The 19132-nt window shown below is 34.7% G+C and overlaps 2 protein-coding genes across 3 annotated transcripts in view; one reads left to right on the top strand and one right to left on the bottom strand.

Moving 5' to 3' along the window:
* Nucleotides 1-19132, bottom strand: part of LOC141534839 (roundabout homolog 2) — a 258219-nt gene that overhangs the window by 126127 nt on the left and 112960 nt on the right. For both annotated transcript variants that reach the window (XM_074254429.1, XM_074254430.1), the window contains exon 2: nucleotides 7671-7979. In XM_074254429.1, coding sequence (XP_074110530.1) covers nucleotides 7671-7979 — 309 coding nt within the window. The remainder of the gene's footprint in view (nucleotides 1-7670; nucleotides 7980-19132) is intronic.
* The window catches only part of LOC141534840 (uncharacterized), a 173424-nt gene that overhangs the window by 129644 nt on the left and 24648 nt on the right, over nucleotides 1-19132 (top strand). The window lies entirely within an intron of this gene.

Genomic DNA, 19132 nt, shown 5'->3' with positions numbered 1-19132 from the left:
TGGTGATAGTTCGGTATATAAGGAACATAAAGAAGACAAAGACGCGATACAATGTGCAATCTACATCAAAGTGAAGACTGCATAATACCAAACGGCTTACGTCAATCTCTAAGGATACAATAAACATATAAACGTCCCTGTACAGCTATTTGCATCAGCATCATATCATATCATGTTGAATCCACAAAAAGATCTTTTGGTTTCTCAGCTTCTTTCTAGCTAGCACACACAAACTTATACTAAATCACAAATATAAGTATAGATACCACATACTTTTGGATAATCCTTATCCAAAATAAGCCTGTACTTGTAGAGGCTCATCCGGTCTATATTAGCTCGTTCATTTGCCGATTTGGGCTTCCGGCGTTACATAATCCCCATCATCCGAGTCTCCGAGGGCCACTGGATACTTTACGAGCGGGCTACTTAACTCCAGGCACTAGACGGAAACATAAGATTCTTAGTAGTATTTATACTCTTGCCCGTAAACCAATCCAAACCCGAAAACCGGCTACTGATCGCCAGTGAGCTCTTATTTTATGTATTCCGGGCCACACTGAGGATCTACAACTTAATCCTCGAGCTATTATCTTTCGGCGAGTGCTAAAAAGCATTGCAGTGTTAGAACTAGATGATACACTGAAGGTCGAGTCACTAAATAAGAGTTATCTAAATTATGGGGTGATTGCATTCGTTTCATTGGTGATTCTGAGTTTCTTGCTTTGTTCGGTGCACGTGGGGTCGAATTCTTGGAAGCCTCTCATGGGTCGCCATCAAATCGACTTATCGAAGCCCTCAGGCTTGAAACTACAAGCTCGACCAACCAATACATCTAATAAGAACAAAAACATGATGAAGATGAAGATGAAGAATTGAAATTCTGTTTGAAGAATCCATGATGACCTTTTCGAAATTGTTGGTTGCTCTACGACTAGCAAACCCTATCCTAAATTAAACAACTGCTTTTGCGTCAGGACAGGTTGTGTTTATAAATAGATATATTGGTCCGAATAATAGTATTGCATCTGTGGATTTAACGACTATAAAATTAAATCACTCTGTAATTTGTTCCTTCGAAAATGACTATCTCCAAACACTAAAAATCGATTGTTTGAAATACAGTATCGTGGATAGTTTTTATTGGGAACTTTTTATTGATGTGACGTAAGTTTGAGCAAAGAAGCTTGTAATTTTTTTTCTACCAAGAACTATCGGTTTTCAATAAAACACTAAAAAGTGTGTAAAATCCGTACCAGGATCTTTTTTACGTATAGCAACTATCAAACTCTGCTCTCAAAAGTTAAAGTTAAGCGCTCGATACAAACAGAAATAAAACAGCTACCGAATACTCTTGTCCAATAAAATTACAAACTTATGATCAATGAGATAATCAGGTGGTATAATATTTATTATCAAAGCACTTGAGTAATTTAGAGCCATTATTAACTTTTTATTATTCATTAATCCCATAAATGCGTCAATCTCGTCGCGGTTGTTAACCACTTCTTAACATAACTTGTCTGATGTAAAAACACGTTTTGTAGTTTTGATTGCCGCTCACAACTCTACCTTTGCTCTCGCTCTACCTCTTACTGTTACTGTTACTTATACTATATACAAAACTGATAAATATTCCACACACAACTAGTTTGATGTACTGACATCACTCAATCCGTAGCTCATATGATTCTATCTTAATGTAAGCTCTTTTAAATTTTTTCTCTCCGTTTAAACTTTAATAAAACGATCACGTAAGGCTTCCTGACGTACCGTGCCAGTAGGTTTCCCACGCGCTGCCCGATAATCATTAATTCAGGAATCAAACGATCGACTTGACACGTAAGTTTATTTATTACTCTCGCCTTAGGTCCAATCTTGAAGATTTTAAACTTAATTTAATATCGTTATTTGCTGTTAAATTTTTAAAAATAATTTTCATTTGACCTAAAAGAGTGATAGTGGTGATGTTGTTAAATAAAGTGTGACAGAGTGGACAGATGATTTTCAACAGACATTTCACTGTCTTAATTAGCCCCTTATTACTTGACTCGTAGACTTGTAGATCTTGTTGACCGCGTCAGTACTCTCTGGAGGTTTCTCTCGTGTATAAGTACTGAACAACTCCTACTCCTGTATAATACTTAGTACAGACGGTCTACAGAAGACTTTACTGTGGAGATATACACACACACATATATATATATATATATATAGCTATATTTATCAGTGCCGTGATGCAGCCGGGTTTTCTCGCGACTCATTAGTTGATGGAGTGCCTGCAGCTAGAACTAAGTTATCTTGTGCTGGTGAGCTAGATGAACACACCACCGTGCTACCATAGCATAGCATACCATGCCGACAGTCTGTAGTCTACAGTCTCCAGTCTGTTCTCTGCAGTTTGTCCTTTATCGCTTCGGAATTTTATTAGCTAATGGATATTGCATTGCGATCGACGTTCTGATTAAATTATTCGACAATGGATTGCTGTCTTTGAAAATGAAAATATTCCCGAGATTCCACGGTAAATTCATTTGTCCTTAATGCACCCCGGTGTATAAATAATATTTTGAATAAAGTTAAACAATTACTTCGGAAACAACAACTTTACTCTGTCTTATATAAGTTATAATGTTTAAAAACTCCCGCGGTTATTTAATTTAAAATTTATCTTGAGCGATTCTTATAAAGAAAGTTCGATCAGTGAGAATCCGGTTGCTAACCAGATACCAGAGAACTATGCTCGAAGAAATAGATATTTAATTAAAGTAGAATCCAAGTTTTACTGAAAAATCTCAACTCTAGCTCTTCTCTGTCTACTTAATATAATATAAGATAATATAAGATAATGTGAAGTAAAGTTTGTCACAGAGTCTTTTCCTTCGAGACCGCTGACTCACGCAAAATCATTTTGATCAGTTATAAAAATGCCTCGTCAGAGCTCGGCAATCATTTAATAGAACGTACGTTTAATATAATGATTATCCCATGGAGCATTATCATCGTCACTGCGTGCTCCTGATTGAAACTCCTTTAAATCAATCTATTTCTCTACTCTATTTTATTACATCTCAGATCTGCTTCCAATATAATTTAACCCTATACTATCTACTAAGAGTTACGATTTAATAACTTGATCAAATAGAGACGTCAAAAAAATTATTTAGTTCAATCAATATCAATACCAGCTCAATCTTCATGTATCGTTGATTTAACCAACTCGGGATAGAAAGTTATGAGATATGCCTTGTCATTTATTTTTCATCAATGTGCCACGCTCAAACTCGATCACAATCACAATCATAATCATGATCATACTTCCACTATACTTATTGCTCAATATACTTTAACAACATAAATATATCATAAAAATGTGTTCAAATAAATCAACAACTTTCAAAATAAACTTGGCTTTTATCAATTGTTAACTTTTTTTTTTCTGAGAAGAAAGTTTTTATCAAATATGTTCACTCATAATTTTTGATAAAATGACCTGATAAAAATTGGGCTGTGTATGTTTCAAAATTATCTGATAATTTTTATTTTTAAACAAACCAAAAATATTTTTTCAGGTGACAAAAAAAAATTATTAAAACTTAAAATTAGTATAAAAAAATCATCGCAATTTTCCAATTTTTTTCTCAACGTATTTTTTATTTTAAACCTCCAAACCATCAAGCAATAAAATTAAAATGATGATAAAGTTTAAAGAAAATTTGACGTTCTACAAAATTGGTCTGAAAGAAAATTTACGTCAGACAAACCGTTTTTATGTAGTTAGACCTTGAATATTAGTCTGTTTGACGATTTAATTTTTTGAAATTTGCAATTAATAAATAACTCAATGATTAAGAAATAATAATACATTTTTTTGAAGAAAATTGAGTGGTAAAATAAAGAAAAATTTTTCTTGGATAATTGTGACTAGACCTTAAAATTGCGAAGTAAGTGGTAGATGATAATTATAATCCAATTGAACAAAAAAAAACTTAACCAGCCAGCGTACAACGCCGAGTGACTGGAAAGGCTCCAAAATGAAAAGTATCAATTTACAAGGGACTTGTTAATGTTTGCGATGAGAAGGACTAAGTGAGGTCGAATTAACTTGCATTATATTACCCCGTACACGCTACTGTCTTCTCCTGCTTAATTCTTGATATAAGTATAAGTGTATCTTGGATTACCTGTCTCAATGCTCGACTTACATACGGTGCATATAATTCGAACATTATACGGGACTTATTTATTTTCCGTGTCATACGATACCTTGTTCACAGTCCCGCAAATTTCCATTCCCTGTATTCAGAATTCTGCTCAATATACCTATAATACGTGTACTCTAATGAAGCAGCCGCAGAATTAACCCGAGGCGTAATTAAGAAGTAACTTCGAGGAGGACAAGTAAGACTAAGCGAATTAATAACAAAAATAAGTAAATAATAGCCAATGGGATAAAAAATAAAGGTTTAAAAAAAAAATTCAGCTGTCGGGTGGCTCGTTAGATCTTACGGGAGGTCTCTAAAACAATAGGTTGGCGCCCAGTTGTACAGACCGGGCACTCGGTTGTATTCAGCGATCAGGTGAGCTTACCACTTTTTCACCAGGACAATGGACGACTACTCTACATACGTACCCATTAAAGCAGTGAAGCACGCATTAATACCGCGAGCACCCGATGCGAACGCATTAAAAAATTCACGAGAAAAAAAGGTTAAATATTTAAGTACAAGAGCAAGAGCAAAAGAGGAGTAAGTATTCGGAGAATTGGTCTTAGCCACCTACAGCAAGTTCACTGGCGCCATTTCGTGGAATAATATACGAGGGCATACGCCAGAGACGGTAAATTATATCTCTAATGCTCTCAGTGTGTGTGTAAGGAAGATAAAGAGACATAAAGGTATACAGTAATACTCTGCCGACATTTTCTTGGCTCAATATTTTTTTATTATTCGCCGTTTGCTATTCAAGCCTCCATTTATTTTCAGGACTCTAATCTATTATTTACATGATGCTACCGAAATTATTTCGAACTGTGTTTTTTTTTTTTTTTTTTAGAACAAATCGAGTTTTTATGTACCAAATTTTTTTAATTGATACCATTTTATTAGATGGACCTGTATGAATGGAATATAGTCTTTAAAATAATTTTGAATTAAAAAATTGATAATAAAAATGTAATGATTGATAGTAAAATTCATTTTATTGTAAAAACAAAAAAATGAAAGGTAATTTTGATAATTATTCAATTTCAATGAGATTTTTTTTTATCTCTTAATTTTTATTCCAAATTTTTTTTTTTACTTTTTAGTTAATTTTGCCATTAATCGGTGTTTTTTTAGTTTAAAAAATTTTCTTTTAATTCTTTCACTAAAATAAGAGGCTTATCATTTCAATTAAAGAGCTTACTTTTTTAGTTATAACCACGGTTAATATCTTTTCAAGTATTAAAAAAAACCGTAAAATCGCCGCATATTCGTCAAAAAGTTGCCAACAGTCACCAATTAATAATATTCAAGCTTCAAATTTTACTCGCGTCCTTTTAATGGTCGTCGTATCCCTTGATCCGGTCAAAGACACGAGCTTTAACTACGAACTGCTATAGCTAATAGGTAATCGAGACATAAAGAGGTGGTTTACTCTGTTCCTACACTTGTGCTCTTTTCAATGAAAATTCGGTCCGCTGAAAAAAAAAACCGAATAGTTGCAGCAGAGTTGAACATTCAATGAAATCCAGCAAAGCGGTAAAGTTTATCAATGAAATCCCGATGCTTTTAATTATGAATATGAATAAAATATCACGTTTCATATTCGATCTACAAATTTATTTGTATACACAAACAACGGTTGAGTTTTTGGTGACCTACATAAATCAGAATAATTTAGCAACGGCTCTATCTCTATCTTTACTCTATTTCTCTATATGTTTTGCACAAAAGCGGTTGTAGAGTGTTCGTACACGTACTCGTATTTCGGTTTCGGTGGGCATTTTTTCTATTATTTTTCTCTCCATTGGTAAATTTATCGCGAGCGTATTGCCATAAAATGTGTCGTTCGAATTATACCCCGATACTGAGTATAGAGTAGAGCTTTGATTACACAACTGCGATACAGAATACAGAGCAACATAAATTTCACTGGTATTAAATAACATTTTGATTTTAAGCAATTAAATATTGTTAAATAACAGTTTACATGCGTTATTAAATTTTCATTAACTGCGCGCATTTTCCAGAGGATTAAATATCAATAACTGTACACACGCATACAAAAATACGTCACAAATTAATGTCGTATCAAATATTTAAATTTTAATTACAATAACCGAAAAATCAAAGGCCTCAATAATTTCAATGTTACTTTTACATTTGTCATAATTCTTTTTTTTTAACATTAAAGCTTCTCAGCGCAATGATATCCATTCGTGCGTAATAAAAGAGACTTGAAAAAAAAAAAAACAGGAATTTTTATCTGAATATACAGCACTAACGAGACCGTAAGCGGAATTTCTCTGGTTGAATATCACCGCGACAAGAGTTAGCACACCGAGGGATAAGAAAGTGGGAGAAAAAATACATTAAAGCTTAACATTTTTCACTAAACTGTACATATAATAACACAGAGTACTACAGTACTGAGCTTTTTCTGATGCTACACGGTGCTTACGGTGCTTTGTGAGTCTGCATGCTCTTGTAACACGTACCGAGAAAAACTTGGATAAGATATCACTGAACGTGCTACCGGAAATTATGCATTGCTACAGTAACTGCATATCATATTTATATTTATATTTATATTTGTATGCATAATAATAATAACCATGCAACTATAACTATGCTTCGTGTATATATATTATATTTATAAATTAATGTTTGTACAATGTGGATAGTATACAGGTATATAAATAACAACTACCACTTAGAATTGTAAACAAGCTCGACTCTACTCGACATCCGTATCGTAATTAATGCTAATTGTCCTCGCGAGCTTTTATACGAGAATTATGCGACTCTACGATAGCTGTAATCGCTCGGGCTGCAGTAGTGCTTCAAGCAGTATTTATCTGGGAAATTCGAGTGATTAACTTTTCAAACGGGTACGACCCAGAAATATATATATACATCTATATATTTATATATTATGTTAATCGAATAATTAAATCATTTATTTATTTATTTATTCATTTAATAAATAATTAATTGCTCATAACATTTATCGATAATTACTTATTTATGTTTATTGTTTCAATTAATTCTTCGAGAGCGAGTTATTGCTTTGTTGGTTCAGCGAACTAATTAAATCCAATATCCTGACACTTCTATTCAAAGTATCAATACACACTCTCAGTGCTATTAATTGTTAGGTTTCCATACAATTAGTATTGCATTCATTGTTTTATAATAATACTATACTATGCAACGATTTATTAATGCGTGCACTTATAAAAAATTCATTGATTCAAAAATGATTTTCTGTTCAAAATTTTGTTATTATTTCATTTTTAGACAAAAAAATTTGATTGTATCGATCGAATATAACAAATTTGCAATTAAAGTTCTTTTCAAGATAATTTTGTTCTTAAATAAAAATATTTTTGTCAAATCAAATAATTTTTTTTTTTTTAATGTGAGGACGAAATTATTTGATCAGCGAAATCAATAAAACATTAAAATTACCTGCTACGGTGAGAGTTGCGTTCCTGCTGCTAACGCTGCCGGCTTGGTTCTTCGCTACACACCAGTAGACTCCTCCATCCTGTTCTTTCTTCCCGTGCATCACTCTCAGGAAGAAAAGTGAGCCCGTGGGCAGCAAAACGCGGTGAGATTTGGCATCTCCCGGGGATGTTTGTACCAGTTCCCCGTCTTTATACCACTCTATCGTTGGCTCGGGTTTCCCCTCGGCTTTGCAGTTCAGAGTCACTGGTTCGTTTTTCGCAACAATTATATCCGATGGGTGCTCTGTTATTCTCGGCGTACGCAATTGTGCTGCAACAGAGATAAAAAACCAAATTGTTACTTTAAAACAAACAAACACAATTATCATTTTAATTAATTTGGTCCGTGAAATTTCTGGATTTGTCATTAAATAATTACATAAATATTTCAACGACTGGCAACTAAACTAATGGACTGCCCATTAATTGAGTTGTATTGTGCCGATGAAAGCACGCTGCAGTTAATCATCCTCAAAAATGGTGAAATGGACCGAGGGTTGATACAACCGAATAGAAAATATTTTTAGATTTCTCTAAAGAGAATTTGATTCTGTGTTGTTTCTATTAGCACAATACGAGGAACCAATTAATTTTCATCATCGAACGGGGATAATTTTTCATTTCCATCATATTCAACAACCAACAGACTTATCAGCTGTGTTTGTACTTGTATGTGAGCGAAATAGAAAGAGAAAGAGGGATAGGGAGGAATATAACGGCGCCGGCCCAACATCGATCGATTTTACGGCATTCACGCACACGTCACCCTAATGTTCCTGGTTCATGCGATGCGCACGATCACCCTGCTAGCATAGCTAGCAGCCCTTACACCAGCCAGAGTCGGAGCCCAATCTATTCAGCTCAATCAAAACTTCCTAGACATACAAAACGAAATGTTCGTGGCAAATTACCTGCGTTTTACTTCTGGTTTGCTTACTTGTACTTGGATTTATACATGGATCTACGAATACTCGATTTGCTTCGAGTTACATGCAAAAAATATAATAATGGTAAAAAAAGGATAAAGCTTATATCCCTACAAATCATCTAACACTCGATGCTACAAGTTCAACAAAAAGAGTTTAAGTTTACCTGGCGATTATAAAACGATTTATTATATAAATATTATTTATTTGTTCATTTTGTTTCCCCTATTCTATTTTTTTTTTTTTAATTTTTTTTTAAACATACATACACGTGAAACGTCAATTTACGAGCTGGATTTATCTCGAGAAAAATTATGAAGTGAAATTAATAAAATGAAATATTATAAAAATGGGGAAATAGTTTTAATGAAAGCGCATTAAAAACAGGAAACCGTAATCGCGATATTTGTTGAGGTTTCAAAAGACTGAACGTTACAGGTACTCACCTAGGAGTAAAGAGTCGGTCTCGATGACTATTATTACTGTTCCAAGCTGCAATTGAAGTTAGCTCTATATTAAAGGGTTGAACGCGCTGCGTGTGTGCGTATGGGGTGAGTGAGGGTAAAGGAAAAATAGAGAAAAGGAATGAGAAGCCAGTGTGTGTAAAGAGGGAATGAGGAAGCGAGGAATGAAGCGAAAGCAAACAGTAAAGGGGTGATGTTTTCTCTCGTTTCTTTTGCTAGTTCGCCGGCTAGATGCTGAGCTAACATGCGTTTGGATGTCTGGATCAAGGAGGCTACTGCCTGGAGCCTCGATGTCGGAAAAAAGGAAAGGAACGTACGTACAAGGAATCAAAAGGACTTTGTAATGATATTTTATTCAGATATTATGCATAAAACATTATTTCAGTCCGGTTTTGTTTTAAAGGCCGCCATATTTTATTATTCATTTTTATGGCTTCAACTTTGAATTGAATTTTTTGTAGAGCCAAGGATCTGACCTTACGAGATCTTTCTTGAGGGGAAGAGAGTTAAATTTTCAGGTAATTATGGCTTCAATGCCGGTAAGGTGGATAATAGAGATTAGATCTGTAAAAATTGGGAAATTTTCTTTTTCAGTGAGATGAAATGCTAGACATTTGAGATGAATTTTGGTTTCAATTATCTTCTTTGATGGTATTACACGCGATTGAATGTAATCACTTGAAATTCTTTGTTTATAAGTGGAATTATGGATTTTTTTTATGGGACTGAGGATTTTTTTATTTAGAATGTGATTGAAGCAATTTTTGTAAAAAATAATTTTTCAAACTTTTCCGGGAGTTTTTTATCGAGATAAAAAAAACTTTGTCAATGGCGAATAATCCTTAAGCGATCGTGCGTGACATTTCCACGAGGCATTCATCAAAAACACGAAAATTGAAAAGGAATTGAGAAAATGAAAAAAAAATAATTTAAACTTTTTTGCCGGCCGAATCAGAGTAGTCGGATCCGAATGTAAAACGCTCGACAAAGTAAACCAGGAAATTCAATCACATCCACACGTGTGCATTGCATAAAATTTAAGCGGAAGTAAAACAAAAAAACAGAAAAAAAGCATAGCGTTATTATCGCGTAATGAAAAAAAGAGATCGGCAGAAGAGAAAAATAATTCTAAAACCGCAAATTTATGGTGTTTAAAGAAAAATATCAGTATTTCTCTGGTGGAACATACGCTGCAGAACAATCGCCAGGGGACGAGGAACCACCGAATAGAGAAGAAGAATTATCGAGACTTTGGGTGCTGTAATGGCTCGGAGTTTGCGGGATGTGTGAAATCCCATGCCCTAGGGATCATTAGAGGGAACAAATTGTAGCTCCATAAGGGGCAGTTCCGCAGTCTCGTGATAAAGACATTAGCGTTTCCACGTTTACCATCACAAACGTAGAAAATATACTACTAGTAGACTAACGCTCACATTTACATTCACAGTGCAAATATTCACTATGCGTGTTTTCGTAAGCTAGAGTATTAATACACGGGGTACAGTTTTGTTACGAGTTAAGTTTAGTCCTAAATGTGCGTTTGCACGATATAATATAATATTGTATTAAACCCGGACCAGCGAGTGGAGAAGAGGGCTGATGAGAAAATGATTAGTCAGCTTGGAAGTAAGCTCCCGGTACTCATCTTCATCCCGGCTTTATGTCTTACGCATCTGCTATTATTTTTGCTCATCGTATCACGAGCAGACGATATTAATTGCTCAATTTATCACCATTTAGCACGACTATACTCTCTATGGAATTTTAATCTTGTATATTATTTATTTTTAATAAAATTTAATAGAATTTAAATGCGAAATTAATAGTTAATTTTTTTTTCTTTGCAGAAAAAATTTTAAACAAATTATTTTTGTAGCTCGTGAGTTGTTCATAAGTTGATAAAGTAACTACTCTATGCCTAGAAGTTGGAACCCAAAGCTATACAGTGAACTTCAACCCTGCAGTCGATAATTGAAAGTCATCATCCGAATTATGTAAACTATTTCCCTAACTCCTCCATCTTCTGGTGAACAATATGCCAAACATTCGGCAACTAAACTCTCCTTTTATTTAAAACAGTAAAGTGTATCGCGTCTTGAAGCTTTTATCTCAAGAATGTGTAGAGTTTTATGCACTTATTGGAATTTTTACTACTCGAGTATGTTTACTGCACTTTGAAATACTTATACATACTTAACATTTGCCTCTTATATTATTTTTATTTCCAATATTTTACGACAGAATAAATAAACCTTAGTTTAATGTATACATTTTGCATATCACATATGCAATCGTAATATTAGCAGTAAAGCAAACTATCAAGCATTTTTGATATCGCATATTAAACGGCGATGAGTATCAAGACAGAAAAATACGTAGTCTGCTCTTTACTTAGGATTTTACAAAAGTGAGTATGATGTGATGTCATAAAAATTTGTCGAGTAAGCAGAGTTGTAAAAAAATGACGTAGACTTTTTTATCCAGCATTGAGTAGTCGTAGAATCGGAAAAATGCCAGGCTTTAAGGCCACTCTGGTGTATGTTATGGTTATAAGTACACTGAGCTACTACGAAAGTAGAAAGCAGAGAGCAGAGGGTGCATCATCTAAAAAGTAAAGTTGAGTCGGAAAGAGCCGAGCATATTGCATCCTCATAAACGGAACCCAGGATGGATAGGGTAAGATTCGATGGATACTGGTTGGAGGAAGAGCGAGCATTGGACTCAGTGGTGAATGTCGAGACCAAGGAAAATAAAAATACCGGCCACGGGGATGAGTATCAGAGTTTAGTACTAATGGGGTGGGTTGTGTTCTGTTGGTAACCGTCGATCGCGGTTTCTGCGGTTTTACATTTCCGTTCGACGAGACGACGCCGCACTTTAACCATCTACTTTTGCAACATCGACAGTGAACTCCAGTATACAGTAGCATACTATTTCATGTGGATCTCCAACTCGATCTATCGCCTCCATCTGCTCCTATCTCCGATCCACCCACATCTACACCGCATTTTCCATCCGAACCGGAGAAAAGAGACAAATTAGCCATAGCCGTATCCACTAAAATCGATCAACCAAACAACCAGAGCCAGCTTTCCACCAAACGGCAAACAAACGAACCCAAAACGGAAAAGGAAATATCAAATATTTCATACCCGGTAATTTATTCCATTGGAACATCTGCCTTTTTATATTTTAATTAAACCTGACGAAGGTATCAGTTTTTTGGTGGCTTAATGAATCTACCGCGAGGTTTTACTGCTGATTTATACCAAAATCTGAGATTTGCTTAAGAAAAACCGGAACAGTTTTAATGCTACCGAGAGCTGCATTCCAATCGGGTTCTGGAAGCTTGTCGATAAAAACCCGCGTGTCTGGCGTTCCACCACGTAGGAATGAATCCTTTCCGTTTCTTTCACTCTCGCAGAGAGAGAGAGAGAGAGAGAGAGAGAGGACTTGAGGCTTCAGACTTCGGACGCATCTCACGTTTCCAGGTTTGAAAACACTGTACAACACCAGTGACCCAACAAAAAGAACCCATCTATCAATTACCTTGTCATTTAGCTTTTTTGCTGGCTTTTTTGAGCCGTACACGAGTACTCTCGCTGAAAAACAGATTGTTTTTGTCCTTCTTTTTCTCTTTTATTCTTCTATGTTTTGTTGCTCTGCAAGGAGGAAAGAAAAAGTAACAAGTTCTGCAAATAACGCGGATAATCGATCTTATCGACTGAAGCTGCAAAAAAGCTCCAGTCGTTAAACTACCAATCAGATCACGGATTGATTGGGGTCTTGAAGCATTAGCGTAACGAGGAATTAGCTCGGAATGTCGCCTCGTGTCTTTAAACGTAAGAAAAATCATAAATCATTCGATGATTGGTGAAGATTTTTTGAATACCTTGCTCGCATCGCAGAGATGGGTAACGAGATTTTTGGGAGTTTTAATTTTTTCTTGTACATTCTGCTTTTTATTACGGTTGAAGATAGTTATAGTTAGTCATACATAGTTTCAGTAATTACACTTATTGTTGTGATAATTATGGTTATGGTTATGACTTAATTATATGTTTGTTATATGTTTTTGGCAAACTCTGGAAGGAATGCTCGATGAATGTCGATTTTAGGCGAGCACAAACTCGGAACCAGTTTTGAGGGCAAAAAAATGAATAATAAAGCCCGGACTAAAAAAGACAACCGGCTGCATTGACTCGGTCCAGTCTCATCCTTATTCTGTAGTAGTTATTATTCTTGGGCGCGAAAACCGGACTGAAAAGAAGCTGAGAGGAGACAATATTATATCGCGGGAAGTTTTTTTTTTTTTTTTGAATTTAGTTTCAAATTTTCTTTTTGTGTTATTTTTATTACCGAGAGTCGAGGCGATTTACGGTGTCGCCCGTCAGCGTTCGCTAGCACGACTTTTGTACAACAATCTTCTATATACTAGTGAGTAAGAGGAAAGTTTATAAAAACTAAAACTCTGTAAGAAGTACTGAGCATCAGTTTTAGTCGGTAATAAAATTCAATGATGTAAACTCTGAGATCGCGAGAAATCGGAGATCTTTAGATTTTGCCGAGACAAAGAATAAATTCGTTTTGCTTTTATTACTTTCAAATAAACTCTTGAGAGATCGTGAGTTCTTTTAGTCGAATTGTTTATCCATTGATTGTCGGCTATCGACTTTATAATTTTTAATTAATCATCTGTACAATTAAGAAAATTTGTGCGTTTTCATCATTTTGGATATTATTCTGGTGATAGTCAATTTTTTATGAAATTCACATTCCTCTATAAAATTATTAATTGATCCTGTAATAGCAACATTATTATTAAAAATTGTTTCAAAAGTACTCGAGCTATGTACAATGTAATTAAAAATCTAAAAATTTTTTGATAATGATATTCGCAAGAATTTCCTCCTAAGAAAAGTAAGACCATAAAAAAAGAAATGACATCAGGTGTGTGGATTAAATTTTAGGGCGTCAGAAGTACTCCCACGACGTGTCTATCCCACTAGGCCGAGACCCTCGTCGTAAAGCAGCCACCCACGCATGCCAGTGCGTACATAATACTGAAAAGCATTAATTCCTCTTAGAGGAAAAGAGAGAATCTACATCCTCACTCCTCGCTCCAAGCGTGTACACTTATTTATTTATTTACTTATTTATCTCGAGACATATATCTCTGAATTTGCTGGAAGCGAATGATGTCTTGATGTGTCGCGTCGTTTGCTCTGTACTCGGCAATCCACGGTCGACACACCACGCACCAATAATATAAAGTTGTGGGCCTTGTGTGGATTCAAGAGTGTAGAAGCCCGTGATTAACCTGTCACTAAAGCTTTCAAGCTTTCATTTCTCCCGTAGCTTTTGATACTGGATTTATATTATTTTTTATAGTCTCATATATTTATTTATACACTTTATTCTTCATCAGGGTCCGTAGCGAAACGAGGACGTACGTGTGGCCCAAGTATTATTCGCGATCGCAATTTTCAATTCTCCACGCCTCGTTCCTTTATTAACAGCGTCCGAATAAGGTTTCGTTATAATTCAAACTGGGGTCTAAAAGCCTCCAGCCAGCCTTCAGCCTTCGCCCTTTTTTCGGCAGATAAACTTTTTAACTCTTTTACTTTATTTTATTTTCTCAATGTTGCTTCAGATTTAGTGCAGCGGATTCGGAATTCTCGACTCTTTGTGGTCATCCAATCTGCCGAGCTCTAAAATAGGAATCGGACGATCGAGACCCCGAAATAGATTCCAGGAATACGTTCCAATTTTTAAGGATTAAGCGTGTATTGTGCTCCGGTTTGATTTTAAATTCTAGGAGCTACGAAGCGACAACTTTTTTTTTTGCTTCTACTTTTTATTTCATTAAAAAAAAATCAACAAATATGAACATGAATACCAAGGATATTTTTTCCTGTTTAGTTATCAACTCCAAACTTCAAATGTGACACCTCCCTCCTTACATTTAATCCATTCCCTAACTAAAAATCCACGGAAAATTCACGGAATTAATTGTTCTTTAATCTTGCAGCTTACAAAGAAGATTTATTCAGCAAATTAGCTCAAAGGGTTGATCATTGAACTATTTGCACGTCAAACCAAGATCCAAGAGCCTGCTGTACTTACGAAAAGTAGCGGATAGGAGGAATTAGGAGGAATTTATGCTCGTGGATCTCTGTGGGAATCCCTCTTGTCGCGATACAAATGTATATAGTTGACTTCTCCGAAAGGGATTCTGACTGGTAAGTAGTCGTAGAGGAATAGGAATAGGAATAAGAATTGGAATAGCAAGAGCTGGAGCAATAGCTGGAGGTCGACGAGTATAAGTAGATCCAGAGTCAGAGTCAGAGTCAGAGTCAGGATAGCTTAATTAAATATCTAAACGGGCATCGAGAGCAGAAAGGACGAAGGCTGCGGACAGTCTTGATATTCCTGAGTGGTACAAGCTTACGCTTACTTAGTCTTGGTCTTCTTCAACCTCATCTTTGTCTCTGTCTTAATCTCAGCGAGCTCTTTGTCGCTATTTCGTACCCGTTGTTGTAGTCGTTGTCGTTGTCGTCGTTCTCGTGTTACCGCCGTGACCTACGGCAGTTCTACTTCTACTTTTACTTCCATTCCTCTGGTTCTCCTTCTTGTACTCCTTCACCAGCGAGCAGCTCCCAGTGCAGTCTGTCGTTAATTAATAAGACTTTAACGGTAAGACGTGAGCATACATGTCTTGTTCGTGTACGTCCATTTCGTCTTGCTCCTTCCCTTCTCATCTAAGCACTTACTCACTCGACAATCGAGCGATCCATTCTCAGCGTGATGGAGCCGTACAAGAGATTCCTTAGTAGAGCCACAGAAGAAGCCAACGCTGGCTGATGATGTGGATGTTCCGTAGATCCATGAGGATACATCCACTACATACATTTACCACTTTAATTCTTGGTGTGTAAATGCAGACTACCGACTCCCTTCTTCTTCTTCTTCTTTTTATTCTTCTTCTTCGTCTTCTTCTTATAGTAACTGCCGGAAAACCCATCTCAAGAATCAATCTCCTTCAGCCCTGTGTTGGATTTATCCTCGTGCATGGACGAGGGTCGTGCTCCAATGAAGACCAATTCAAGTTGGAGGCATGTTAATGCTAAGAACAGGAACACGGTAAGCCACTGTATTTTTTTTTATTATTTATACTCCGGCATCACGAGAAAATGAACACGGCCCAGGGTTTATTTAATTAAGAGATTTTAAGATTTTGCCGGATAAAGTGAAAGCTAATAAGTAATAATAAAGGCAAGGCTAACCCATAATCGTTTAATTCTTATGTTTATTTTGAGTTAATGAGCGAGGGAATTATACGAAGAAGCTTCAACGAGTTATTGTAGAGTTGGGAAGGAAAATATTATAAGAGAAAGGGTTCTTATATTATATTATTTTTATTTACTCTTCGTCAGCTGGTTGTTGTTTGTGTAAAAGGCGAATATTAATTGACGCAATTAAACACCGGGTATCTCCGTGCGGACACTCTCAGCTTGTATTGGTAAATGTAAGGCGCCATGCTAAGAAAAATTATCGCCCGAGGAGGAATTTTCTCTTGGGAGATTGTATTCAGCTTGAGGCTGGTGGTATTTTTTATGGATAATTAGAAGCTAATTATTTACTGATTGACGACTAATTTCATACTCAAAGTTTTATGGGGTGTAATAAATTTTAGTTGTGTAAAATGTAAGACTTGATTGGAAAATATTAAATGTTAATTAATTAAAAAATCTTAAAGTACACGCCTAAGTTCTTGAGTTGAAATTGAAATTCAATTTTTCAAACTTACGTAGAAAATAAAAAATTAATCTCTTAATTTTATCACAAAGTTTTCAATGATAAATTGAAAGTTGTTTTTTTTACTCATTAATGGATCCGGGAACATTGATATCTACTAATTAGTAATCACCGTTATGGTATAAAACCCCGGGAGATTTTATTGCGTGTAAACACGCTAATTGCCGAATGCAAACTGAAAGAAAAGTTCTAAAGGGATATAAATTAGCACATACACGTACATTTAGATAGACGATGAGACATTGGAAAGGTATCACGTAGAGTTCCCTGGACTTTTATTCAATCCAGGACTTTATCCAGTCATTACGCGGTTTTATACGTCCCATCACACATAAATAATGAACTAATGAACTTTTAAATTATTTATGCACATATTTACTTAGCATCTCTGCTCCGCGGAGTTTACTATAAATATATGCAGATAAATATATTTATTTGATCAAGATAACGAGGATTGATTACTCACTAAATAATAACTCAAGAGGAGGAGAGTGATGTATGCTAGATACATATTTATTATAATATCATCATGCTCTCTAAATTTATTTATCGCATCGATAAATTAAACTACTGCATCACATAAAATTGAACGTCAATTTGAATAGCCTCTGGGCCAATCGATTATCGCTTTATACATGACGTATATGCTTGTGACACACAACCAAGCTAACCCAATTTTTCATATTTTATATATATATATATATATATATATATATATATATATATATATATATATATATATATATATATATATATATATATATATATATATATATATATATATATATGTTCAACCATACCAATTAAACCCACTGTTCGCTGGTACATCGTAAAGTTCCTATTTTCTGGTTCGATTATTAAATTCTTCTACTAGACTTCCGCGTTTAATATAAATTTTTCTTTATTTTTCAGCAAAAAATTAATTGTCCAACCGAACTATAAAAAATAAATTAATGGCTAAAAAAAACTAGAGGAAAATAGAATAAAAGTAGTAAATCCGATCATGGATCGCTTGGGTATTTTATAATTAAAATAATTAATTAAACGAATATAAATTTTTAAATAAAAAAAGGCAAATTATTTTTTTTTTTTTTTTTTTTTTTTAAGGTATTAAGTTGAATTTATTCGTATGATAAATAAATTTTTAAAATAAAGAAATCGATTTCCATGAGAGTGAAAGTAAGTATTGATTAGCGACCCTGCAGAACCCCAAATGTGTGATTAAAATATTAATTCTTATCTCTAACTTCCATCGGAATTAGAGTGACAGGTTTTCGGGTCCGATGGGCGCCAACAAAGTGACTCATGTGCTGTGTTGAATACGAGATTGGTGACATAAAAACAGAACAAAACAGTGATTCATTGAAAGCTTCTTAACTGGCATTATTATTATATCCATAACCAAGGAAAAGACCCTTTTACTTATTGGGTTTTTATTAATAAGGAATAATGATACAAGCGTTGACGTCTAAAACGTTACTTTGATAATTGGTAACGATACTATTATGTTTATCTGTAAAATCAGTTAATCTGGTAATTGAATGATATTTCATCCAGCGGTTTAATGTCTTATTTTTAGTAATAAAATTGCATCGTTGTCCCACGAGACCGCAGCGAAACGCGCAAAATGCGGTGCGACGTGTCGGTGGTTCATAAAAAATTCATGGGAATTTAAAACATAAATAATTTATATCCTGCCGGTTAAACAATTATCCGTCGTGATGCGTGACTATATATATAAATATATAGTAAATACAAAAACAAAAAAAAATGAATAAATAAATATGTACAAATACAGAGACTTGAGACTTGGACATTGCATGCAGTATATATTTAAAATATATATGTAATATAAATTTAGTGACTGGATTTCTTTACGATATACTTCTCACTGGCTTAATTTCAAAAATTTTTTTTGGTTACTTTATAAATAAAGAAATGTTTTACAACTTTTAATTCGCTTACGCGCCCGAGCATCTTAATTGTAATGCTAAGACAAATCTATTGCGGGAATTTAATGACATCTTGCGGCCACGTTGTAAACTCAAATTGTCAAGCTGGACATTAGCATATTAATTGAAAAATACGTCTTAAAGCTCATCGCTTAAATTATATCCCGACTGGTTTAAGATTAAACAAAATAAAAAAAAAAATTTTTTTTATTTTTTCTATTGAGTTATTTATCGTTTCTTCATGCAATGATTACATATACATAT

The sequence above is a fragment of the Cotesia typhae genome, unplaced genomic scaffold, assembly GCF_013202065.1.
Source record: "Cotesia typhae breed Kobodo isofemale line unplaced genomic scaffold, CoteBio_Ctyphae scaffold_13, whole genome shotgun sequence".
NCBI lineage: Eukaryota > Metazoa > Arthropoda > Insecta > Hymenoptera > Braconidae > Cotesia > Cotesia typhae.
Note: the sequence above shows the minus strand (reverse complement) of the source record. Positions and strands in the feature narration are given on the sequence as shown.